Source organism: Gymnoscopelus braueri (assembly GCF_963280865.1).
Source record: "Gymnoscopelus braueri genome assembly, chromosome: 1".
NCBI classification, from domain to species: Eukaryota; Metazoa; Chordata; class Actinopteri; order Myctophiformes; family Myctophidae; genus Gymnoscopelus; species Gymnoscopelus braueri.
In genome coordinates, this window is record NC_137603.1 from 46,273,828 (window position 1) to 46,300,148 (window position 26,321).

The window sequence follows — 26,321 nt, forward strand, 5'->3', positions numbered from 1 at the left end:
AGAAAACGTTGCCTAATAAGGGTGATTTGCATTGACGTCAGGCATGTCCAGTCCATATATGGGCATAATGTATGTGCATGCCCGCCATAGACAGACCAACACTGTCCACCTGCTCCCCACAGCTTGAACTTGAAATAATAAATACAGTAGAATTAGTAATATTATGTATTGTATATGTGTATCAATAAGATTGTTTTTTCTTTATCTGTGCTGCGTCATAGCCACAAGTTTGTTGTACTGTACTGAAGTGAATCGTAAGGTTCAGATGGCAAGAGTCATAGTCATTACCTAAGCTCTCTCCAGGGAGCGGCAGAGGTGCCGTACCAATCTTGTTCATTTCCAGTGCCGGGTTGTGAAATTTACAACCAGTTAATTTTACAATTGATCACATCTTGGAGCGTGATTTGTAGACGGCGCCCTGGCGTCATCTTGTTACAAAGCCCCGGAGAGAGCGTGGATTATGCATCAGACTCTCACCGTGATGATTCATTACCACGCCATCGTCGTACGAGTAAAACTATCCGTCTTGATCTTTTGCCATCTTTATAATTATTCCACATTCACAGCAGTGCGATGCCGTTACTACTGGCAGAGAAGAACTCCCAGTGTGGGCTGCTTGCTTTCATGTGTGCCATTTTGTATCCCTCCACCCATCACTCTCTGTTCACCTGTCTTGTTTGTCTGTCCATCTATTTGCCTGCCCCTCCCCCCTCTCACTCCTTTCTCGACTGTATTTCTTTAAAGCCTAAATTATTATTATTACGTATCAAAAATATGATGCATTTTAGTTGAAAATCTGTCATTTTGGGCTTAAGTCTGTCTGTCCACCTCATATCTCTCCGTCAGTGTCTGTCTGTCTATCATGGTTGGGGATTAGCTAACCCTATAACCTTATGCAACCATACCAATTATGCAACCAAATAACATATCCATATCCATGGACGCATTAGGTAGGATTACAATCAACGGCGTGATTGTGATTCACAAGTGGATCATTCTCTCGGCAGTTAAGACCCTTAATCAGTCTGTCTCTCTATCAAATATAACGTAGGCTAGAGACTTGTACAGAAAATCTCTGTGATTATGATTCATAAGCACTCCAATCTCTAGACAGGTAAAACTCATTACTATCAGTCACTGGTTCCCTATAATGATTACAGATTGCAGATTACACATCCTCTGCCATAGAGCTGTAATATCCCTGCTGGGACACGTGAAAGTAGAGAGAATTGCTGTTCAAAGACAGGTTTGGGAATGAAAACGGGCTCTGGAATATACTTTAGGATAGTTTATTGAAAGTGGGTCCAAGGGTGAGAGAGCTTACTGTTTTTTGGTGTGGGCTTTTTTTTGGTACACATAACAAGCGTTGGTCCCAGGGTGGGACATTCCACTTACTCTATTTCAGTCTCACCATGACACAAAATACTAGAGTGTTTTAATGAGCCTGGCTCCCAGGGTGAGAAACAAAAAAATCATTTAAATTGAAGACTGGGGGAAAAAAAGGGGGAGAAAAAAACTAAACTAAACGGAGCAGAGTCCAGGGCAGTTAAAGTCATTATCCCCACTCTCTGACTCGACATAATGATTACAGATAAGCAATGCGTATTATTAACATTACAAGTGGGATATGTGCCGGCAGTGTTACCAGTAAGGTTGGAAATTGAACTTGCCCGCCCACCAGCGGTGAATATTTCTCATCCCAGGCGAGATTGTGCAGCATGCCTGATATGTTTGTTTGCTCTGCACTGATATGAATTGTGGTTGATTGACACTTTAACAGGCCAATCTCTAGGCATGGTTTTAGCTCTTCACAGAGAGTAAATTCCTGTCAGACTGAAGACAGGATTATTTAAAAATAAACTAAAACACTTTTTTGTTGATTACTATTATTTTCAAAAAGTGGCATGGGCAAATAAAGTATAAAATAGGCTTTACTGCAGATATAGCAGTGGCCAGCTGTTATTATCTAGCTAGCGACCATAAGGGTGAGCTTGTAGATCTGCTCTTTTTCAGCAACAGACACCATAGAGTATAAATTTGGCATTATAGGCGCTCCTGTTCAATGGTTCAATAAGATTTTTATCCTACTATGCAATTCATGCAACATACATAATGTGTTGTTTAACACATTGTGTGCCAAAAACGGTCCGGACCGTTTTTGAGAATCCATGCGTCATGTGCTATAAACGGTCCGGACAGTTTTTGACCCTTTTTTTTTATACGTGGGGCCCACGTGGGGCGCTCTAACGAAACTTTGGGATCATCCAAGGAGTCTCTGAGAAGGAGAGGCCGGATGTGGATCCATGTCAAAAATCCTTCCGGTCGGCCGCTCCAATGTTAACTCATTGACTAAAAGCTTAATATCTCCATTTCTTTTTAACGTGGTGGAAGTGAGCCGTTTTCGATCGGCGATCACTCTGCAATGGAGGATCGCGTTAGAAATATTATTGTTCCAGGCGTTAGTCGGGACCCTCCGCCGTCTCGCACGCACGCTTTGTTTACATGCACTTCCGCGTCGGGGCTTCTACAGCACGAAACGTATCAACGTAAGTGGATGGAAGATATGCAGGCACTGAATGTACAATATTTGAATAAACCTCTGGCACACAATGTGTTAATCATAGAAATAGGTAAGACTCAGAGGATAATAGGGGTGCATCATGTATTCTAGTCAAGAGTTAAGATTTAATTGGTTGTAGGCACCTTTTCAAGACTGCTGTGAATATCAAACTTTTTAATAATCAAGGCTTGACAGTCAACTCCCAGACTGGATTGAAGATGTTCTTACTTCAGTTCAAATGAATGGGTAAGGAATAAGTGCCAAGATGGAATATGTGGTAATCACAGGAATATGAATAAAAACGACGATCCAATTTGTTGTTAAACTACACTGATTAGTTGAAATCAATCACTTAAAATGAAAAGCCATCCATTTGAAATTACCTGGCGGTGCATGTTGATTGACTGCTGAATTTGAGACTATAGTTTCACAAAGATGAGACAAAGATGTTTGCAGCGTTACAGCTGAGTTTCAAACACGTTTCAAGTGTGTTGCAAAAGGCTGTATACACCACGCATGTATTGTGAACTCTCCATGAAGCTCTGAAACTCACCTGTGATGCATTGCTATGACTCATGTCTCATTGTTCATGTATGCACACATTTACATTATAATTGCAACAATACAAGCACACAAGTGGAGATATAAACAAACAGGCCAATCAAGACTCTCTCTCAAACACACACACACACACACACACACACACACACACACACACACACACACACACACACACACACACACACACACACACACACACACACACACACACACACACACACACACACACACACACACACACACACACACACACACACACACACACACGCACACTTAACTTGTTAATTGAACCAGCAGATGCTTGGCTGAGTGAGTGCTGAGTAAACCAGTGGAATTATTAATGAGGCTTTCATTAAGAAGCTAAATGCAAGGGAATGCTTGAGGTATGAGGAAGGGCTTTCATGATAATTAAACGCCTATATGTCACATTGCCTAAGTAGTATGTGTGTGTAGCAACAAATAAGGCTTCCACCCTATAAAAGATATTCATTAGCATTGATTTCAAAGGAGAGCTTTAGCACCACATGAGCTATGGGAAGTTCTAGTTTGTGCGGACAAACACCCATTAACTGGCACTGAAGGTATTCTTCCCAGGGTCCACATAAAAGGAGGCACCGTCACTCACCCTTTCGCTCTCACAAACATATAGAGACCAACGGTTCTCAAAATGGATTCCAGGGACCCTCTGGATTCCTTTAGGGGGTCTCAATGGACCCTTACAAGAGTGTAACTCTGACCATATGCAAATGGGGACGTGCCCATTTGGCTACATTTGTATTCTGTCAGAGTTTAGGGGAGACCTTGACATTTTACATTTTGAGAACCATTGGTATAGACACTCCCTCTCTGACACCCAAGCGTGGAAGGCCCTGACCCCACCCCATCACTGGTTTCCATTAAAACAGCCCTGAAAATTCACCTTTCAGGAGGCCCAAGGTTGGAGGTAGTTATCACTTCTCCCTTGACAGGCGACCCCCCCCCCCCCGACCTTTTCTTTACCCCCCCCCCTTTTTTTCTACTCTGTACATATAGTGTTTTATATTTGTGATGATATTGAATGTTTTGTGCTATTTTTTATATGTTGATGAATTGAATACCTTGGACCCCACAAGACCGCAAGGACATTTTTGGTGTTATCCTTTTAGACAAAGTGTTTGATTGTACTCGTGCTGTTTTACATTTCTGTCTAATAAAATATTCAATCAATCAATCAAACACACTCATTCTGACACATACACAATGGGTGCTAACTTACAAACGGCATTTTTGTGGCTCGAGTCTTTACTGGGCATCATCTTCACTCCTCTGGACTTCAGCTCTATCGCTTTCTTTACTGTAGGGAGGGAGAGAGAGAGAGAGAGAGAGAGAGAGAGAGAGAGAGAGAGAGAGAGAGAGAGAGAGAGAGAGAGAGAGAGAGAGAGAATTAAACTGTAAATTATCCTTTCTCAAAGTCAATTTAGCTATAACAGTTCAAAGCATGTATAATGCAATCCAGAAAAGACACCATACTGCCTGTTCTGTGTGAAGAGGAGAAGAAAGAGCAATGAATCAAAAACAGGTTTGAGGGTTCGGCTTGATGGGAGAGGAGAAGAGAGGAGAGGAGAGGAGATACAGGAGGAGCCAGGAGCCAGAATAAACAAGTAGCAACGAGAGGAAAAGAGAGGAGAAAGGAGAAAAGGGGGATAGAGCAGCTGAGTGAGAGGGCATCATTAGAATGCACTCCATCTTTTTTCCCCTCTTTTTGCAGAAGCACCACAGAGGCATCTTTGTCACAACCCAACAACAATCCACAGAGAAATGCATTTGGCAGGAGTAGTACTGTACTGTATATCACATACATCTGTGTTATACATGCATGCATGTATGACGCACGCACACACACACACCCCCACACACACACACACACACACACACACACACACACACACACACACACACACACACACACACACACACACACACACACACACACACACACACACACACACACACACACACACACACACACACACACACACACACAAATAATTGTCTTTGAGGGGAGGACTGATTTCAGGGCAAAACTCCAACTAGCACTCTAGTCCCACAGAGGGAAATAAGGGAGAATGAGGCAGAGAAGGAGAAAGTAAGGGAAGGAGAGATCTTGGTACATCTCCCAGCATGCTCTCTGTTGGCAACAGCCAATTAAACCTGCTCTGCCACGTGGAAACTAATATGTTCGTTAATATGCTAATTGAGTCATGCAGCCAGCCAATTAGGTGCCAGGGGAGGTCTTGCATGACAGGTGAAGAAAAGCCTGAGTTCTATTTCTAAAGGAAGGTGATATTTATACTGTTATTGTGTCCAAGTTGAGAATAAATAATCAAATGTGCCTATAAGGATAGTTAATTATTATTTTAACTCTTTATTTAACCTCTCCTTATCGCCTTGTCCTACTCATAGAGCTGGTATAATGTATTTGACATAGTAATGTTATCTAGAGCCTGCTCTCCCTCTAACCTCTCTGTTAAGCCTGATTTATACTTGGTTGCTTGCCGCCCATGTCGCACACCAAAAATAGTTGCGTTGTGACGCGTTGTGAGCTTTAGATCAGCTATTTATGGTACACGTAAGTGCACTGGTGCTGGTCTCCTAGCACTGGTCTCCTAGCACCTGACCTCTTCCACCTTCATTCACTACTCGGGGCGGCCATAGCTGAGTGGTTAGTGAGCCCGCCTAGGGAACCAGCTGGCCCTGGTTGCCCCAGGTTCAATTCCAGGCTATCCCAGCATATGTGCCGATGATATGAAATTTGTCCCTGAGCAAGACTCTTAACCCCAATTGCTCACAGGTTCTCATTGGAAACAAGACCGCAAGGACTTTCATGAACGACCTGTTAAAAGGAATTATCCTTATCCTTATCCTCACTACATTCTTCCTCTCATTATCCACTACTATTAAGTCCTCTTTCTATTGCACTAGGATTCAGTCCTGTCTCTAACCCAGTAAGCTCTTCTCCATCTTCTTCTCCGTCCTTAACCCATTCAATCCGGGAACGCATCTGTGTCATTTTAGATTTTAGCTATAACCATTAATTTATACTTTGGCTGTTAAAAAATAGCAGATATACAAGCTCATAGCGCTATGAGCTTGTAGATTTTGAAAATTCTTGAACATGTGTGCAAATCTTTGAATACATGCATTTATTTACTCAAATCTTTGCTTCTGGAGATCCCTGGAACAAAATATTTAAAAAAAAATTGCTTAAAGAAATATATATTCAAAGATTTGCACACATTTTTCACGATAAAAAAATAATAGCAGATCTACAAGCTGCCGTGCTATGAGCTTGCATTGTGTACTATTTTTTAAGAGCCAAAGACATCTAAAATGACACAGATGCGTTCCCGGGTTGAATGGGTTAAAACCCCTTCCACCGGTTCCCCATCTTCTCTCACAGAATAACCATTTGGATCCCAAACAGTCAGGATTCAAGATGGCCCGTTCAAATTGAAAAGGCATTTCTCACAGTCCCAGAGGCCCTTCATGCTGCCCATGCTTCCTCCTCAGTCCTCAGCATTTGACACAGTCAACAACCAGTTTATCTTCCACACCCTTTCTGACCTTGATATCACTGGGATGGTACCGATATGGTGCTTCTCCTACCGGACTAGTCAGACCGGTTTCATGGAAAAGTTCGCTTTCATCTTCCCGTAGATTCTTGACCAGGGTTCCAAAGGGATCTGTACTTGGCCCTGTTCTTTTTTTCCCTGTACACCAGGTCACATGGCTCTACTATCACTGTTATTCTGATGGCACTCAACAATTGTCCTCCTTCCTTCCATTTGCCACGTTGGGAGTCTTCCCACCGGTGTTAATTTTGTCGACTAAAACTATGACGAAAAATGTTCGTCGACTACCTTTATCCACTGACAAAAACGTAACTACAAATTAAATAAAAACTAAGCTATGTTGACTAAAACTAAAAAACAAACAAAAACATATAAAATGTTAGGGAGGGACAGTGGGGAAGAGATCCAGTAGAACTAAGGCAAGTCATTTTATGCTTGGTTGTGTGCGGGTGTCACACTAGCAGATCTACAAGCTTGTAGATCTGCTATTTTCGGCAAGCAACTAAGTATAAATCACGCATTACAACGCCATCACGGCCCGTGATACATTGTAGTCGACTAAATCAACTGTAGATTTAGTCGACTAAAATCTCATGAAACATTTCAGATGACTAAAATATGACTAAAACTAAATGGAATATTATTGAAAAGACTATGAACCCCTAACTAGCACTGTTTCTAACTCCCCTAAAGAGACAGTGAGGGCAGTAGCATGCAACTTGGACACAGGCCGGGGTCTGACCAGCCTCGGTCGGGTCGCCTGGAGTCTCTTGCCCGAAACACCCAGTGACTCCTGGTAACAACACTGATGATGTGTCCAAGTGCATCAGTTGATGTTTTATTGACTGACTAAAACAAAAACTAAAATTGCTGTCAAAATCAACACTGCTTCCCACCACCTCAAGCTCAACGCGGGCAAGATTGAGCTTCTCTTCTTCCATGGAAAATCCTGCTCATTGCTGGACCTTTCTATTTACATCGTCAACACCCTGGAGGCTCTTGTTCCAAAAGACAAGAACCTGGAGTGGTCCTGTACACTCCAAACATCCTAGACTCTCTCCCGTTTGATTCCTATACTGTGTAATGACCTCTCCCCCTCAGTCAGGACTGCGGAGCTCTTTCCCCATTTTCCAATGCTGTCTGAAAATTCCCCTCTTCAGAGTCTACCTCACCCCCTAGGCTAGAACTCCTCATTCCTTGTATCACTTATTGTTTAAACACATGTCTGATAAAACCTGCTATCCTTGTTGCTTTGTAGCACATACATGTTTTCTTTACACTCTACCCTATTGTTCTGATTGTTGTTCTACCCTGTTGTTTGTTGGCTGGATTGCATGCTATTTACACCAATCTTGCAATGTGTAAGTCATTTAGTGGTAGTTTAGAGCATCTGCTAAATGCCTAAATTGTGAATTATATCAATTGATTACATTCAATAAAAGATGAAGAGTGCGTGCGTTTGTGAGAGAGAGAGAGAGAGAGAGAGAGAGAGAGAGAGAGAGAGAGAGAGAGAGAGAGAGAGAGAGAGCGAGAGCGCCATACCTTGGTACTGAGCACTGAATCCTTTCCTACGATGGTTGCTATCAGAGGTGAAATGTAGACGCAGCCAATTCTTATTGGATATCACCGGGGAGGGCAGGGTTGTACCAGTTAACCTGAAAAGAAACACATAATATGCAATTGTCATAGTCATAAAAAACACTCCATTCCAGTAGTTTCTTTCCTACTTTAAATGTGCAGGTGGTTTGTTGTATGCTTTGTTATTGGGAAGAAAGGCCCCAACTTATAATGTTGCAAATATGTGGCATACATGAAACTAGAATATACTTCCCTAAATGTCAGTTTTGTTTATGTGTTTGACATTTTGACATACCGCCCTGAGAGTTTAAAACTTGATGAAAGGAAATCTCTTCCGCTTTGTTATTGAGGGGAAGAAAGGACCAAATTCAAAATGCTGCAAATACGTGGCATGCATGAAACTGGAGTATGCTTCCCTGAATGTCAGTTTTGTTTATTTGTCATTTTGACATGTCGCCCTGAGAGTTTAAAACTTAATGAAAGGAAATCTCATCCCATTCATATTTTGACACCTTGTCGAGGGTAACCTTTCATGTACTGTACCACGTTTATTGAAGCTGACTGAATACGGACCGTGTCACTTCAATGCTGTCCGTGACAATCCTACACCAAACCCATATCCTCAGATTCTTCATAAGCAAACACAACCCAAAACAAGTATTTTTTTCTGTCAGTGCTTTGCAAAAAAAAGCCAAAGACATTACCAAGGTTGAAGAAATCTTTTTAAAGCATTACATGTAAAACTGAACTGTCACATACTTGTGCCCTGATAAAAAATAAAAGCTTAGACAGTGAAAAGAAAAGTCCAAATGCAAGAAGTTAACAGTGTTTCATCACTGTTTGCCAAATGGCATTACATGTTGGGGGTTTACCAACAACAATCCTCATGGATTATGAATCATAATAATTGCCATGTCTAACATGCAATGGTATATCTGACTACGGGTGTGGTCACACCAAACTTTAATTCTGCCTATGCGGGCGGATTCTGACAATGCTTTTCAATGGGAACGGAGCAGTTTGTTGCCATTCGCGGATTTGGTAAAAAAAAAACAACGCTCCATTCCCATTGAAAACCATTGGCAAAATCCACCCTTATAGGTAGAATTAAACTTTGGTGTGACCGTGCCCGAATAGAGCTTTTTTTTTTGTTGCAGAAATGCGCCAATGGCAACAAAGCACTGACTGATTGAAAAGCATTGGCAGAATCCGCCCACATAGGCAGAATCCAAGTTCAGTGTGACTGCACCCTAAGGGCACGACATCAAACCATCAGGCTGCCGGCTGATAAACTCAGGTTGTGCGCGGCCGACAGTTTTTTGCAGTCAGCGCATTCTAAAAAACGTAGCGCATTCTGTCCCAATAACTAGTGACGCACATGTCACTCACTTTCAGGACCCTCCCTGTAGCCCGCACCGCCTTCTGTCTTGACGTTGCCAGGCAACCACTGACGCACCTCGGCATCTGTCACTTGCTTTCAAGCCCCTCCCTCCCCGTAGCCCGTAGAATAGCAATCGTTTTTTTCTGTAGCCTGGTTTCGTTGCGACTTTATCCAACTTTATTAGGCGGTCGTGGCTATCTTTATCAAACTAGATCTCAGGTGTAGAGTCTATAATGGACAGCCAGAGGGCACTTGCAACAAGTTCAAAACAAGAATTAATTGGATAACATTATCCAATGTGAGAGTGTGTGTGAAATATTTCAATATATCAACCACTAACTCATACCAAATATCAACGTTTTAGAAACAGGGACAAACCGCAACCACCAGTCTTTACAAGCACCTTCACAGAAAAACAAGGGCAATGTCGCTTACAATAAGCAGACAAGGCAACCAATCATGACGCGTTGCAGAGCCTTTTTTACCAAACACGCCCCCTTTCCACAGCCACGCCCCCAACGTATATATATGAACAGAAGTGCACGCCCACAATTCAGTCTAAACACATCCCACAAATGGACAGGGTGTTTCTCAAAAAGAACGAAAAGAAAAATAGTTTGGGTTCATGAGACTCAGCTCTTCCTGGCAGGAGAGCCTACAGTCAAAGAGGAGAAACTCAATGCTCTTGTTTGGCAGCTTGTTTGTAATTGTTTTAAACATTTTACACCTAGTTCACACCTACTTCAGAGTACAGCATGCTTCTAGTTGGCTGCCACGTGTCTTGCCTCACAGTGACAGCGGCAAAGTTGAACCTTTCTCAACTTTGCCGTTCTGAATTTTGCTCGCTCCGCCTCCTGCCACAGTGGGGAAAGCGGCGGTTGCCATAGACAGTGCATTGAAGCTTGATACTTTGATTTAATATATTATTAGGTTTTATTAGACGTCATAAAAGAAAAACACATGCTACACGTTTATCAGAGAAACGTCAAGGATATAAACACAACAAAGTCATGAGACTTATTTCCATTGCAGGTCCTTTCTCACCAGAAAAATACCACTCCCGGTGTGAATAGTGCCCTCAACTAGAAATTTGCCAAAGGGTGGCGCTATAAAGGAAAGGGCATTGGATCACCAAAATTAGCAAGGGCCATCATCTGCCGAGTCTGAAGGTGAAGGAGAACAGGCTACAGCTAATTCTCGGACAATCCATTTAGTAGTTTTTAGGTATCTTATTTGAGAGTAAAATTATGCAAGTTGATATTTTGGCCTGAGGGTGGCAGTAGAGGATAGGTCATGGGGTCACTCTGAGTTCATGTGCCACGGAGCATGCATGTGCTCAGCAAGTTTCCTGGCAATCTGCCCACTTGATTTTTGTCATCTGTTTGAGAGTAAAATTTGTTGAAGTGGATATTGAGGCCGAATGGAAGGGCTAGAGCAGAGTGTCAAACTAATTTTAGGTAACGGGACGGACTGGGTAAATGTGACTTCATGCGGGCCAGACCAGTTGTACATGCCCGAACACACACACGCATGCGAGCAATTTTTTTCCCCCTACCTGCTCTTGTGTCTGCTATAACTAGACATTTAGTTTTAAGAAGATTACATAGTAAGCATTAAGCACACTTGTTCTCTCTCTCTCTTGCACATGTGCCCCGTCAGACAATTTGTGGCAACAACAACAGATTTAAAACGACATAAATGCGTAGAAGTAAATGTATAGATATACTGTCATCTCATCGTTCGCTAAGCTTACACACAGAGCGAAAGAGAGACACACGAGGAGGCGGTGGCAGTGTAGCGTGTGTGTGTGACGTGTGGGTGTGTGTGTGTGTGTGTGTGTGTGTGTGTGTGTGTGTGTGTGTGTGTGTGTGTGTGTGTGTGTGTGTGTGTGTGTGTGTGTGTGTGTGTGTGTGTGTGTGCGTGTGCGTGTGTGCGTGTGCGCGTGCACGTGCGCGTGTTCCAACAGAGAGGAAAAACAGCTAGTAGCGAACAAGAGAAAGACTGAAATTTCAATGCCTTCATTGAGAAAATAAGAAGAAAGAACATGGAGTCATTAAAATCAGTAGAGTCCATCCTCTGGTATTCATGAACATGTTTTTAGTGGGGCCAAGACACCAGTGGGGTTGCTCAGTTGCCAGTAGTAGAAGACTGTGGTTGTACAGGGCAGCTCCCAGGTGAGAATGAGTGTAATTGAATGAATGCGAAGCAAGGGCTTGCTGCAACAAAAATACATGCTCAGCATCCCTTCCCTTGGCAAATAAAGGTTAAACATTGATTTCACAGGTCTGTTTGAGAATATCCAACAAAAAAGCAATAACTGTCATGAGTATGTTAGGAAATTCCATAAGCTACAGGGTGGGGGGGAAAGGCAGGGGGAAAAAGTCATCTTAATAGTGATAAAAAGGCTTTGGGACTTGATAAAGTGTTCATGATCATCAAGTCCCACAGCAAATAACAACATAACTAACTCCTCTCCAAGCCATTTTGTTTGTTGTGGTAGATCTGTTTTCTGCTCAGTTTGACGCAGTAGCATTGCGATCATACAGCGGAAGTAAGACGTATTTTCTGATAGCTATGCTTTCTGCTTATTGACACAGACAAGTTGGTGCATGAAAAATCAATTTAGACGTGGCAAGGGAAGACGACAAGGCAGAGGGCGGAGGGAAGCTGAACAATACTGGAGAAAAATAGTACAACAAGCAAGCAGGGGGGCGGGAGAGGAATAGATAACATAATGAGGGGTGAAAGAAGCGTAAAGAAGGGAGAGCACGCCACGCAAGTTGACGAGAGGAACGGCTCGAGTGTGGGGAGTCGACTTCAAGGAGTAAGATCCCTGATTGTTAATTCAAACTCAGAGAGCATACAAATGTAACCGAATGGACCCGTATTCGTTTACATTTAAACGCTGTCTGAATTATAAACAGACAAATTTTGGATTTTGAGATGATGAGTTGGTCTCCCATGGTAAGTCTTACATCAGACCCAGCTGCTCTCACATGCTGTTACCAATGGCAACCAAGGCAATGGTAAAACTAGAGGGAAATGGTGCAGTGGGACAAAGGAAATGATGTAACGGGCAGCCTTGGAGCCAACAACCTTCCGTTATTGATCAAGAGTCAATGTAGCCGTCGCAGGTATAATGTTGTATAATGTCTTCCTGACAACTTAGTGCTAAACATTTATTTAAACAATATTCAGTGTGAGCACATGGTATATTAAAACAGAAATCTTGATTTGATCTATTTTATTTGAGTCTTAAACTGTAGTGTTTCAAACATGGGGGGAAATGCATTCTATTATGCTGCCACCATAATGTGGAATGCCTTACCAAAACCCATCAAAGATCTCGACTCCCTGCCAGAATTCCAAACTAAACTAAAAGAATGTCTGACCTCAAAATTCAAGTTTCATTTATTGATTGATTGAATACTTTATAACAGTTTGCAATGACAAGCACAGGGAAGTACAGTTCAATACAAGGTCTGTTAGAGGATTTTAAACCCAAGAAAGCACTATGGCTTGTTTCCATGGGGGTCCTTTGTACTCAATTAATAAAAAAAAGTGAGCATAGTTTAACTCCCTTAACAACTTGGTAGTAGCATCCTCTGCCCCCCTGCCCCTATACCCTCCTTCCTCTGTAGGCTAAAGACACCTGTTGATGCTACTGAGTTTTCTGCCAACATGTAAAGTATTGTATGTGTTATATGTATTACTGATGAATTGGGTACAATGATGGACCACAATGGAAACAAGGACCCTAGCCTTTGACTGTACTACCTGTACTGTTATCAAACCTGTTAATTAAGTATTCAACTGGCCTGGGCTGCAGCGTGGCTGCAATGCCAGCCTGACAGCGTGTCGCGGGATCGAGTCCCGATCCCAACGACCTTTGCTGTGTGTCACTCCCCATCGCTCTCCCCATTTCCTGTCAGTCTACTGTCCTATGAATAAAGGCATAAAAGCCCAAAAAACGAATCTAAAAATAAATAAAATACATTTAGTATTCAATCAATCAAAAAAAAAAAGGAACCATTGCGACGTCATTTTGTTCTGCTGTGCATCCCTGATATAAAGTTATGAATAACAATAAGAGGAACTTGAACTTGATTTAGCTGATTGTATCTTTGTAGTCAGCTTAGACTGGAATCAGAGCTGTGATTTGAGTGCTGTGTGCTGCTGTAGAACTTAAAGAGGTGGTGCCATGTTTTTGCACTTTTTCTGCTTTTCATGTGTCTATGAGGTTGATAGAACTTCATAAAGCCCCCCGGTGGTGTTTTTATGGTGTTTTATGTCTTCTCTGACTATTTGGAGTTTCTTCCTGGAGGCTGAAACCTTGAGGGTCAAACGTGCCAATAGAGAAACAGCGCTTTAGTGACATCACAAAGCCATACCCTCCCCCTCATTATCATAACACAACAGGTGTGGGCATGAGGAGGAGGAGGGACTAGGACAGGTGGGTGGTGCTAAGGTGGTGGAGGAGGTGCTAAGGTGAGAACCAGGTATACTTAATGAACTGGAGGCGTGTCCACATAAAAACAGAATTTTAACCATTTCTGTACACTTTCTTTTTGTTGAAAAAAATCCTTACATAATAATAATACCTTATGATCAGGTTTTAGGGTTTAAAAATATCATGGCACCCCATCTTTAAGTTACATAAGTACTTGTCTCATGGAATTGATTTGAAAGTGAAAGAGTATTATGCAGAAGTTCCCACTTACAGTACTTAGTCAATCTATTGAGCAGTGGTTCATTTTCATGTCAAGATTTGTCGAGATTTATCAACATTAAAAAAACATAGCAGATCTACACATCGTGAGCATGTAAGGACCCTTTGGGGCCCGCGGTCACCACTTAGAGAACCAGTGTTTATAGATTGATTGATTGATTGATTGAATATGTTATTAGACAGAAATGTAAAACAGCATGAGTACAGTCAAACACTGTGTCTAAAAGGATAACACCAAAAAAGACCCATTGGGGTCTATAGGTATTCAATTCATCAACACTCAAATGACTACTCTAGACCTAGTAGAGGTACAGTGCTAAGTCCTTTTGTGTGTCAATGTTTCAGCATGTTTTTAGCATAATTAAAAACATTGTGGAAGATTTTGCGATTTGGAGACCCGTATCAGAAACCATTTGGAGCACCATGTGTTCCTTTGGCACAAACATGCACCCTATAAACATACTGTCCAGCCCTGAAATTCCACAAAATTAAATTCTAACTCAATAACACACAATTTGGACAGAATCAAACCTTAACATTATGAATGACAAAAATAAATTATTTTAAGCCGAGCCTACCCGTTAAAACTGTTACTATGACTATTTCAATATGCAAACGGTCTGGTAAAAAAAAATTATATTCCAAAAATCTTTATTAATTACAACAATGTCACCACATTCAATTTCATGGTCACCACATTCCTTCTCATGGTCACCATTCGTGTCTGTTTCTTTTACATGAATAGTATACCTGTATGACTGATTTGTTTGTTTGTTTTTGAGCGGTGTAGCCAAACCTATAAGTGGGGTTGGGAATTCGTCTTTCCCTGTACTGTGATTGGCTGACTCTATGCACACCCTTTTCGCCGTACCGTGATTGGCTGACTCTATTGAGACCCTTTGCTTTGATTGGCTAGCGAGACGCATGATGAAATAATAACCTATAAATAGCACCACGCACTTCAAAAAAATCATTTTTTTTAAGTGAGCTTCCATCACTGTGATGACCACTGTTGTTTCTAAATAACACCGCTCACTTCACACTGGGTGTGATTTTTTATTTGAAGTACCTACTGCATTCTATTATTTGCAGAAATAAGCCATTTTACAGAAAGCATTGTAGGCACACAGTGTACACAGATGCATCTTGGACTGGGCATGCTTCAAATGTGTGGTATGAGTGGCAGTGGGAAAGAAGACCAACACTCCAACTCCTGCTCCAAGCTCTGCCATTCAAAGTAATAATAATAATAAACTTTATTTGTATAGCACCTTTCATGACATGAAATGCAGCTCAAAGTGCTTTACAGAGGAAGAATACAATTACAGAAACTAATTTAACAATAAAGAAAAAAAAGAAGAGCAAAAGCATAAAACATTAAAATTAGAAAAAGTGCTCCTCGGAGCACAGGTCTCCGCCAGGTCTGGCACGTTATTGTGGCCTCCTGGTGGTGCTATAATAGGCCAATGTGAAAAGGGTGCCATTTCTTCTTAGGCCTTTAACGGCAATCGGACACATTCATGATTTGAGGCATTTTGTTCCAAAAGTGTGTTTTGCTAAATTAGACCTGCTGGTGGCGCTATAACAGGCCAATGTGAAAAGGGTGGCATTTCTTCCTCGGCCTAATGGGTATGTATGGGTATGTGTGTGTGTGAAATTTCAGGGAAATCGTAAGCTGCGTTCAGGATTTGATGCATTTTGTTCAAAACGGACCAATCCTGCAAACTTTGGAAGCCAACCTTAGCCAATGAGGATGGAATCTGGAAAATTGGACAGATCCGGGATGATCACATGACTATAGAGTACTGTGTACCGATTTGCATGACGGTTGGATAAAATCTGTAGGAGTAATATCAAAAAATGGGTTTTGCACAAATTGGCCTCCTAGTGGCGCTATAACAGGCCCATGTGAAAAATGAGGCAGAGGTTCTGAATTGGCATCCAGGGAGTTGGTGTGTACAGTTTCGCAGCGACCGGGCCAACGGTGCCGGAGATTAGCTGCTCGCACACGGACAGGACACACGGACGGACGGACAGGGGGTAAAACATACTCTCGCCATGCCTTTCGGCCTGGCGGAGACAATAATAGCAAAGTCTGTCCCCTCCGCTATGCTCTCATGTTCTGAAACTGCTCCAGATTAAAAGATTGAAACACAATTAAAAGTCACTGCTAAGCTACAATTGGTAATGTTAAAAACCACAATGCATGGCAGAAATCTTGGTGTAGTCAAGGACTCAGACCTGAATTTCAACACTTACAGTATGTCTCAGCAGGATTCGGAAAAACTTCAGTAATCTTCAGTATTTGACTACTGCAACGATGTCTTTACAAGTCTCCCTAAATAAATCGATCAGACAGCTGCAGTTGATTCAAATGTTGCTGCTTAAGTCCTTACTAATACCAAGAAATTAAACCATATCACCATTTCTCAGACCTTTACACTGGCTTCCTCGCTGTCAAATAATTGATATCAATACATTACTACTGGTTTAGCATTACGTGGTTTATGGCCAAAATACATTTCTGACTTTTGCTACATCATGAATGAACCCTTAAGACTTCTCAGGTGATCTGGGACAGGTCGACCTTTCTAAACCAAGAGTCAGAACTAAACATTGAGAAGCAGCATTCAGTTTCTATACAGCACACACCTGGAACAAACTCCTAGAAAACTGCAGGTCTGCTGCAAAATTCAGTTATTTTAAATCATAGCTGAAGAGCTTTCTGTTTGCCGCTGCCTTTTACAGATTTGTTTTCTTTATTTTTTTTTCATTTCTTCTGCATTGTGATTTTATTCTCATATCTTTATTTTTTATCTTAACTTCATACTTTTAATAGTATTCAAATGTCCTTTTATGTTTATTTTGCAGTGTCGTATGCTCTGTCTTAATGCTTAATGTTTTGTGAAAGCACTTGGAATTGTCTTGTTGAAATTTGCTATACAAATAAACTTGCCTTTCCTTTGCCTTGAAATGAAGTTGAATCATTTTGTGCTAAAGAAGGTAGTGCATTCTGTTTTGTTTTGTTTTTGCTGCACCTTGGGTTTTCCCCCAAAAATGTAGTTATTTCATATTGCATTAGTTTCTATGTTTGAGTGCAGCATGGTGGAGACTACATTAGATGCATGCTGGTAAGGCACACGTATTTGGTACTGACCCACTTTCCAAGGCCACTGGCAAGGTTACGCATTCCTCACTAGGACAAACAAAACTACACCTGCTCAGCATTTCAATGGAAATATCAAAGGCCTCGACATGCGACAGAAGCGCTACATTACCTTATCTTATTGTTAATTTACAGCACCACCATGCTAGATCAAATGACATGCAATTAACCACATTGACAATAGATAAGATTAATGGTGCACCAGGGAAACCTTGAGGTAAAATTCTGGTAACCTATAGTGGTCCTCATTAGCTGAGCAATACAAGGCTTAAGACACATTTTAAACCTTTATTTAACCTGGGAGGTTGACTCAGAACACTATTATATTCATAGCAAGTTTAGCAACAACCTACTGAAGGGGAATAGCTGGCAGGGGAGGTAGCGGTACGTTTAGTATATAAACACAGTCACACTGAGGAGATTCTCAGAGCAATTGTTTTTCCTTGCTCATTTCACTACCCAATTCAAGCATGTCAGTGGAACTGCAAAGATGCAACAGATCTTGTTTCCCTGCTCACTGAATGAACAGCACCAGGCACAGTAAACCATTGCTGGTATGGAATATGTGGTTCCTTTAGCAAAGCTGATGATTTGGAAAGGAAACTATTACTATTCACTACATCTGCCAATAAAATCTAAATTTCTTTATCCAATGTCCAAGATATGATTATTGTTACTAAATTGACTATGTGTTAATTGCTTCTTCATATGCAGCGCATTACAGTATACAGTATATTTAAGGCCCTTATTTTGGTTGAGCATAATTCAATAATCCACTTGCATGCATACAAAGCTTTTGTTAATATTCACATTTTCATGCACTCTTCCATATTATGATTACTGATTGAATAAATTATCCTCCCCTGCAACTAATCTCTTCCCCTAAGTTATTAATTGTCATATTCCTTCAATAGTGTTGCTGTAGCTTCTGTGCACCTTTCCCACATTGTACCGAGTGTTGATTCGAGGCGTGAAGATTGGATCAGTCAGAAACTTACATAGCCACGGCTTCTTTGTGAGGCTGTCTAGACGTTTTAAGACATGCACGGGTGAAATGCCTTAGGCCGTATATGGTTCATGAACGTATCTGATCGTATTTTAAATATGCAAATTAAAAGGCAAATAGATATCTCTAAGCATTTGTGTTTTGCTGTAAGGCTGGCAGTATGTGTGGTTGGCATGGTTTGAAATGATACCATTTTACAATTACTTGCTATATACAGTGGGTGTTCAGCAGGTCCATTATCCAGAGCGATTTACGAAAAGTGCTAAAGTTGCACTAAGTGGCATGAGTGTTTGTCAAGCGACATGGGATCAGAGTGCTATGAGGAAAGAAAATATGCTACGACAGTAATTTAGGTGATCCAATAACCCATATTCCTAGGATCTAAGCTACAAGGCAACTGCAAAGAGTTGCTGATCCGATCACAGTGTGGTACTGGGTACATGGCTCATGACCTGTAGGTACAGTAAGGCAGTGGTTCTCAAAGTGGGGTCGGGGGACCCCCAGGGGTCATGATTGATAGTTAGGAGCCAAATGGAGCTTTATGGGTCTGTAGCTTTGAGTGTATAAAAATGGAAACATTTGGTTCCATTTGTATACACTCAAAGTTATGGGGGTCTGTGGTCTAATACAGTGGTTATCAAACTTTTCAGGCTGTGACCCCCCCAAAATAATTATTTTTTAACTGGGGACCCTCCTCCCTGACAAGCACTTGGAATTGAAGGAGTTGAGGCATTACATTTCGTTTGACTCGGTTCCACATATAAATATTGTGAAAATAGCAGATCGTCTATTTTCACAATTTTTGCCTCTATTATTTGGTCTTAAAAGTCCTTAAATTCCTTAGGACCCCCCCAGGGGGTCCTGACAAACAGATTATGAACCACTACTGGTCTAATACATACAAAACTAGGGGTCCTTGATATTAAAAGAGATCCACTGCAGTAGGGCGTGGGGCTGCATGGACCATTGCATGTACTGTAGGTAGGGGGTGGGCCAGGGTACATGGACCATGGCATGTAGGTAGGGGGTGGGCCTGGGTACATGGACCATGGCATGTAGGTAGGGGGTGGGCCTGGGTACATGGACCATGGCATGTATGTAGGGGGTGGGCCTGGGTACATGGCATGTAGGTACAGTAGGTGGTGTCGTATGCTTGGCTGCCTTGTACAGTGGGTCACTGCTGGTTCTCTGGAATTAGATGCAAGCAGCAACCAATTCGAAACACTGGTGATGACATACAAGACAGTTATTTCATGAAATATGCTTTACGTTACCATAAATCAGGTTAGATTTAATTTGCCTCTAGCCTATCAAGGACAATTCAATTTAGTCTATAGGACTTTGATAAATGATGCAGTCTAATCTCTTGTCTGGCTCGGTTTTGTTTAAAACAACAGACGGGCTAATTTAATAAGTGGTCTCGTGGAGGAGTAGTAACTTTACATGACAGCGACATGGATAATCAATGCAGACAGCCAAATACTGTACATACTGCTTGTCAATCTAATATTCTTTTATTTCTCACCAGGGGATCAAATCTTAAAACGAGGTTTGAGGACTGAATACAGACAAAAAGAGGATTTTATTTATTTACTTATTTTGATGAAATTCTCACTGTGCAGACTTAAATGTTCTAGTATTCGTCAAGGACGTCTAGACTCAAGTACCGACAGCAGACAGGTTTCTTTTTCTTTGTCTTTTTTACCTTTTTTTTAAAAACTTTTGTACAACTTTTACTAACTACTGTAGAAAAATCTCTGAACCCCTCAAGTACCCACGTTGTCTGGGTGAATCTATTCTAGTCTATGCATCTATTATACAGAGTCCCTCGTTGAATCAATATTGCAGTATTTAACCCAACCTTCACCATAGTGAATACATAGCAAAGAAGTGCCACATGAACCCTAGCTTTCAAACATGCTTTGTGACCCCCAGGGGCCCTGGAGGGAGTTCCAGGGGGTCCCCAGCTAAATGATAGATAGTTAGGAACCAAATGGACCCTTATGGGTCTGTAACTCAGAGAGTGAACACTCTCAGAGTTAAATTAACATAGCTTTTACAATATAAATTGAGGTCCCAAAGATAGAATGGTTCTCTTAATGTACTGTAGTCCGTAGCCTAAATGAAAGTCAAACTGGGGGTTTGAAATTTAAAAATGTTTGAGAATCACAATTAGAGACGTAAAAAATCTTGGGGGTCCACGGGTTACTTAACTCATTCACTGCCACTGACGTAAAAAACGTATTTTTTTCCAATTACCAAATCTGCCACCGACGTAAAAAACGTAATTTTGCAAAATATTTTTTAAAAACAAGATGTCACGTTCCTTCATCTCTCGAAGTGACACATTTCATTGTAGCACACCCGGATACGGAAATGACGTCAATCGAAGATTTTCGTTTCCGCCTGCTTCCTGTTTAAGTCCCCCTCTAAAACGGTCATTTCTCCGCCGTGGAATGCTGTTTAGCAACGCTGTTTTGAAACTGCTACTACTGCAAAATGGAATGTCGGCGATTGAAAATTTCTTCTCTGGGCCACTCACACACCTTGTGTGTCTACAAACAGTTGTACACGCGATCATAAGGGATTTAGCGAGGTCTGTGGCGAGGTGAAAAAGTAAGTGCGTTTTCCGTTCACATGGCAGTGGGCAAACACAGCCACTAATAAGTCTGGCAGGGAATGAGTTAAGTGTCAATTTGGGGGTCCTTGACATGAAAAAGTTTGAGAAGCACTGCTTTCTACCCAACTTCTACTTAACCAATTAGTGGAATTTCCTGCCGTGGTTTTAGGCCTGCCTCACACCCTCTCAGCCCATGTGTCTTCATTCCCCGTCCTTTCTGCCTCTCATCTCACTTCCTTTTGGTGGAGGAGGCATCCCCTCCTGTGCTACTGGGGTCACAGGAAGATCTCTCTGCCTGTGTCTCCCTCTCTTTCTCGTTCTGTCTCTATCCCCCCTTGTTAAAGAGAGAGAAACGAACACGCAAGACTTACATTTGCGCAGTGGAGAGAAGAAATTGTCCCAGCTTCCAACTTGGCTGACTGAACTGAGCTTGGTTCCCCTACCATGCGGGTTTGGATGGCGCTGGTGCCAGCCATGCTGCATGATTTAAATGAGGAATACTAACAACACTAAGAAGCTATTTTAGGTAAACTAGAAGAAACTTTTTGCCCCCAAAGTGACAACTGCCTGGAGACAAAAGAGTAACAGATATAAACTCAAAATATCAGGGTTTTCCCCTTAATAATTCACTGAACTGCAACTCCACAGCTAGAACAACTGTTCCAAATGGAAACACAAATGCATTCACCAGGGCTATGGGTTGATACAGTGATAGGCATGCTCTTGTTTTATTCATTATTTATTTATTTTATTCCAACACAAACAAACCTGACTCCAGATCAGAAACAAAGAACAAAGACACATTTTTTGTTGCAGCTGGGGGTCATTCACCTATAGAATATTGAAAAGAGGGCATTAGCAAGGTCTTTGCCATGGTGTAGATGTTCTGTGTTTGATCTATAATGAGGCTCACATCTACAGTAGGTTATACTGTACACAAAATTCCTGAGTGTTGTTTTAAATCTGAACAAATGGAACCGTAAGGGTTTGTACACTTGCAGAGTTAAATTAACACGCAGGACTTTACTGTGAAGACTCACTATGTAGACTTGTGCGTGCGTGCGTGCGTGCGTCTTGCACGTGTGTGTGAATGAGAGAGAAGAGCAACAGAGAGAGTTATTTTTTTCTGTGTTGCCTCTCTTCCATTATTCATGTGGAGCGAGCGACCATCTGACACAACAGAGGGAGAGACAGGAGGTCAACGAGGAGCGACGGATGAGGTTATACACAGAACAGACAGTAGAAGCAGAGAAACAGTCGTACAAAGATAGTAAATATGGAGGATGGAAGAATGGTCAAAGGAGAGGAGAGAGAAGAGAAGATGAAAGCAGGAGAGAAAGAGAAAGTCACACAGACAGAGGAGAGGTGAAATGGGACAAGAGAATGAAGTCGGAACTGCAAGGAGCAGGCGAAAAGGAGAGGATGGAGGACATGACAGAGGATGATGGGTAGGGGGGGCACTAAACAAACTGTATGAGAGGAGGGGAGGGGAGAGGAGAGGAGAGGAGAGGAGAGGAGAGGAGAGGAGAGGAGAGGAGAGGAGAGGAGAGGAGAGGAGGAAACAAATGATGAAGAAACCAGAGCAGCAAGAGAGCTGATATGGGGAAAGGTCAAAGATGAAAGCAAACAAAAGGGAGGAGAGAAATGAGATTAGGAGTCCCCGCAAACAAAAAGACTGACATAGGTCACATGAGGCATGATTTAGAGGAGTTAGAAAAGGAGACAAGCGACAAAAAGAGAGATGATGAGAAGAGACGAGGAAGAGGGGGAACATGGAGGTCACAGGTTGCCGTGCGCTGCTAAGTCCGCTTTAGTCAACTCAGCGCTGTTCGAGTTAATGTCCCGATTGGGACAGAATCTAACTCAGATCCCCCCTAGTCAACATGTGCCGTTTTTGCCAAATCAACCGTTTGACTTCTTGTGAGTGAGAAGTTGAAGTTCAAAACCTACCAGGGGGGAAGGGGGTTGTTAATAGAGGAGAGGAGGTCAGTAGAGGGGAGGTGTCATAACTAGGAGGAGAGGACAAAAGGAGAAGCCATAAAATAGAGAGGAGAGTGTGGGGACACAGGCTGGAGGTATTTCTGTTCCTAGCTCCTGTCTATTATTAGAGTACTCTCTCTCTCTCCCCCCGCGCGCGCGAGAGAGCACGCACACGCGCGCGCACACACACACACACACACACACACACACACACACACACACACACACACACACACACACACACACACACACACACACACACACACACACACACACACACACACACACACACACACACACACACACACACACACACACACACACACACACACACAGGTTTCTTTGGTCCTTGCATTAGTAATGTATTTGTTACTCTGCAATGGACCTTCCAAATGGACCAATATGACATGTATTTTGTATTGTACACACTCGGTTCTCTTTCTGGTCAACTTCAATGTGATGGGGCCTCAGCCCTCTTTCTGTTCAAACTACAGTTAATTTTTAGGGTTGGCACACACAATCTGTATACGGCAAGCCTATGCAATGTATGGCAAAGGTGAAGTGAACCTGGAGCGCTTTGTGTTCAGGGCCGGTTCTGACCCAATTGCCCCCCCTCGGCCAAATTGCTTTTTTTTGCAATTTAAAAATATAAAATATCGACAGCTACATGTAACAAGCGATAGCACGCATTTTTCACCTTCTTTCCTCTGAACGGAAGCACTGATGGTGGTTTATTTGGTAGCATTTTGTAGTGTGTGACTGGTTTTAACCTGCATTAACTGTTCAACAATATGGGAGAGCGGATTAGAGCTGTAAGGGTTGTCAGTTTAACAGCCCCCCCCCCCTCCGCAGCTCTCCCAGTTCCAAGCAGCAGACAGACAGATAGACAGTATCACAAGGTTAATTCACTCATGCAAACAAACGACAAAACAAGTGATAGAATACCGATCGCGCAAGTGTCATCATTCATTTCAGAATACACCATTTCGGTGCCCCCTGCACCCTAGGCAGCAGTCACCTATATGGGAGCGCCGGCTCTGTTTGTGTTCACCACAAAGGTGTGCTTGTGTTCATCTCTGTCTGTCTCTCTCTCTGTCTCTCTACCTCCCAAGTTGGTCTGAGTACAGTTCACTTCAGGGGAGTCGGAGTTCTTTTGGAGTGTTCAAATATGTGCGGAAAAAAGCTGAGTCATGGTCTCACTCCACTTCAGGGGCTGAAAGGGTCCAAGTGTGAAAATGCCCTCATGAATGGCAGAGAGGAGTAGGAAAGTGGGAGGGAGATGCTGGGAAGGGGTGGCCAAAAAAAGGCAAAAAAAAAAAAGAAAGAGAGAGCTGACGGGGGTTGGGGGGGCAGGAAGGAGGTTAGTATAAAGCTGGGGTGGGGGGGGGAGAGGGGAGTGTGAATGTGAGATGAGATGACAAGAGTGCAGGCAGAGTGAGAGAAGGAGAAAGGGGGTGATTAGAGGAGAGAGAGACACCGAGAGAGAATGAGCGTTGGCTGGAGGTCTGCAGCAGAGCCCATGTAGTTTTCCTCTGCACAGTGAAACCCTCAGTGTTCATTTAAAGTTAACTGACACTTTGCTAGTGGTTTGGGTTGTGTAGTTACCTTGCAATTATGTGACTCCAAATATTGGTGATATATCTTCAATAGTTGCTCCGCTGATTAATCCAAAATAGTCTCCCCAATGGCTTACATTGCACCGTGAAACAGGTCTCAAAGTAGCTCACAAACAAAAGCAAACAATAAATACAAATGCCAATACACATTATATATATATGTACTAGACCAGGGGTATTCAACTAGATTAGGCAGGGGGCCACAATTGTAAAATGACTTGAAGTTGGGGGCCACAAGACCGTGTTCGTCGTTAAGCATTTGACCGTTTGTAATATAGGACACAACACTAGACGACAACGATAATACTTTGTCAGTTCACACTGAAATTTGTCTAAAAAACAGTACACACATTTGACATGACACAAAAAAAGCAGAAACTAAAATACATACATAAAGACATACGGAGACAAGAGCAATGTCCACCACTCAGCCTACCCCTGGCCTAAAACTCCTGATTAAGCCTCAATGTCGTCTGATGGACAACGGACCTCTTCAGCTTGACCTTATTGTATGTTGGAACACCGTATCTCCTTCCTGAAGGCAGCAACCTATATTCTCCATACAAAACATGGCTAGTGTTTGAAGTGATATTCCTTGCCAACCTTAGCATACTGTTATTCTACGTAGATGTATTGAGCCTCTGAAGCACATGGCCATTATGGTAACTTATTAGGGCATGCTTCATACTGCATAAATGCATTTTGATATTTGAAAGGATCATTTCTGTCATCATTCCTTTAATGCACAGGCTTTGATCTGGATATTGAGTAAATAGGAATGTGTCTTTGAGAATAGTGGAGGCAGGCTGGCAAGGTGAAAGTGGTTACATGTTCGTATGAAGGAAAGTTTTTAAAAAAAATATTTTTGAGCATCCATCTGATAAGGGCACAAGCTCTTAATGATGTGTTTCAAGAACCATGAGTTGAGAGTTAGACCATTATTCAGCCAAGGACGCTATTGAGGATGAATGAATCATACTGTATAAAACCTACAAGTGGATGAAAATGTCAACATGACATGGAAGAAGGACAAAATCCATTCAAAACTAGCTAATGGATGCAGAAGGACTATTCTGTCTTTGGTGTAATGGACTACAGCCACTTAAAACTCAGAATGAAATAGCTACTTTCATTCAGTACAAATTATTTATTTTCCAGCTAAACCAAGAACCTATCATCAGAGTATTACAAAAAAGTTTCAATGTAGAGATTTATTTTTATTTTTATATATACGTATACTGTTTAGACGATGATTTAGTCAATGGTTATTGGTTTACCTATGATCCTAGAATACTATTTCTATGTATTTGATGTATTACGCCATGTTTACCTTGCTTACTGTAAATAGCTCTGGATTAAGAACGTCTGCTAAATGCCTAAATTGTAAATTGTACATTGGAATATGGAATGTGTTCCAGGGGCCAAATGAAAGCTCAGCTGGGGCCGGATGTGGCCCGCGGGCCTCCAGTTGAATATCACTGTACTAGACCATACCCGTCGGGGAATATGAGCA

At 42.0% G+C, this 26,321-nt stretch overlaps 1 protein-coding gene across 1 annotated transcript in view; it reads right to left on the reverse strand.

Moving 5' to 3' along the window:
• The window catches only part of LOC308074200 (CUB and sushi domain-containing protein 1-like), a gene marked incomplete at its 3' end in the record, with an annotated part of 656,606 nt that overhangs the window by 312,201 nt on the left and 318,084 nt on the right, over nt 1–26,321 (reverse strand). Inside the window, exons 6-7 of the mRNA XM_080413541.1 lie at nt 8,275–8,387; nt 4,377–4,454 (exon numbers count right to left, since the gene is read on the reverse strand). Coding sequence (XP_080269667.1) covers nt 4,377–4,454; nt 8,275–8,387 — 191 coding nt within the window. The remainder of the gene's footprint in view (nt 1–4,376; nt 4,455–8,274; nt 8,388–26,321) is intronic.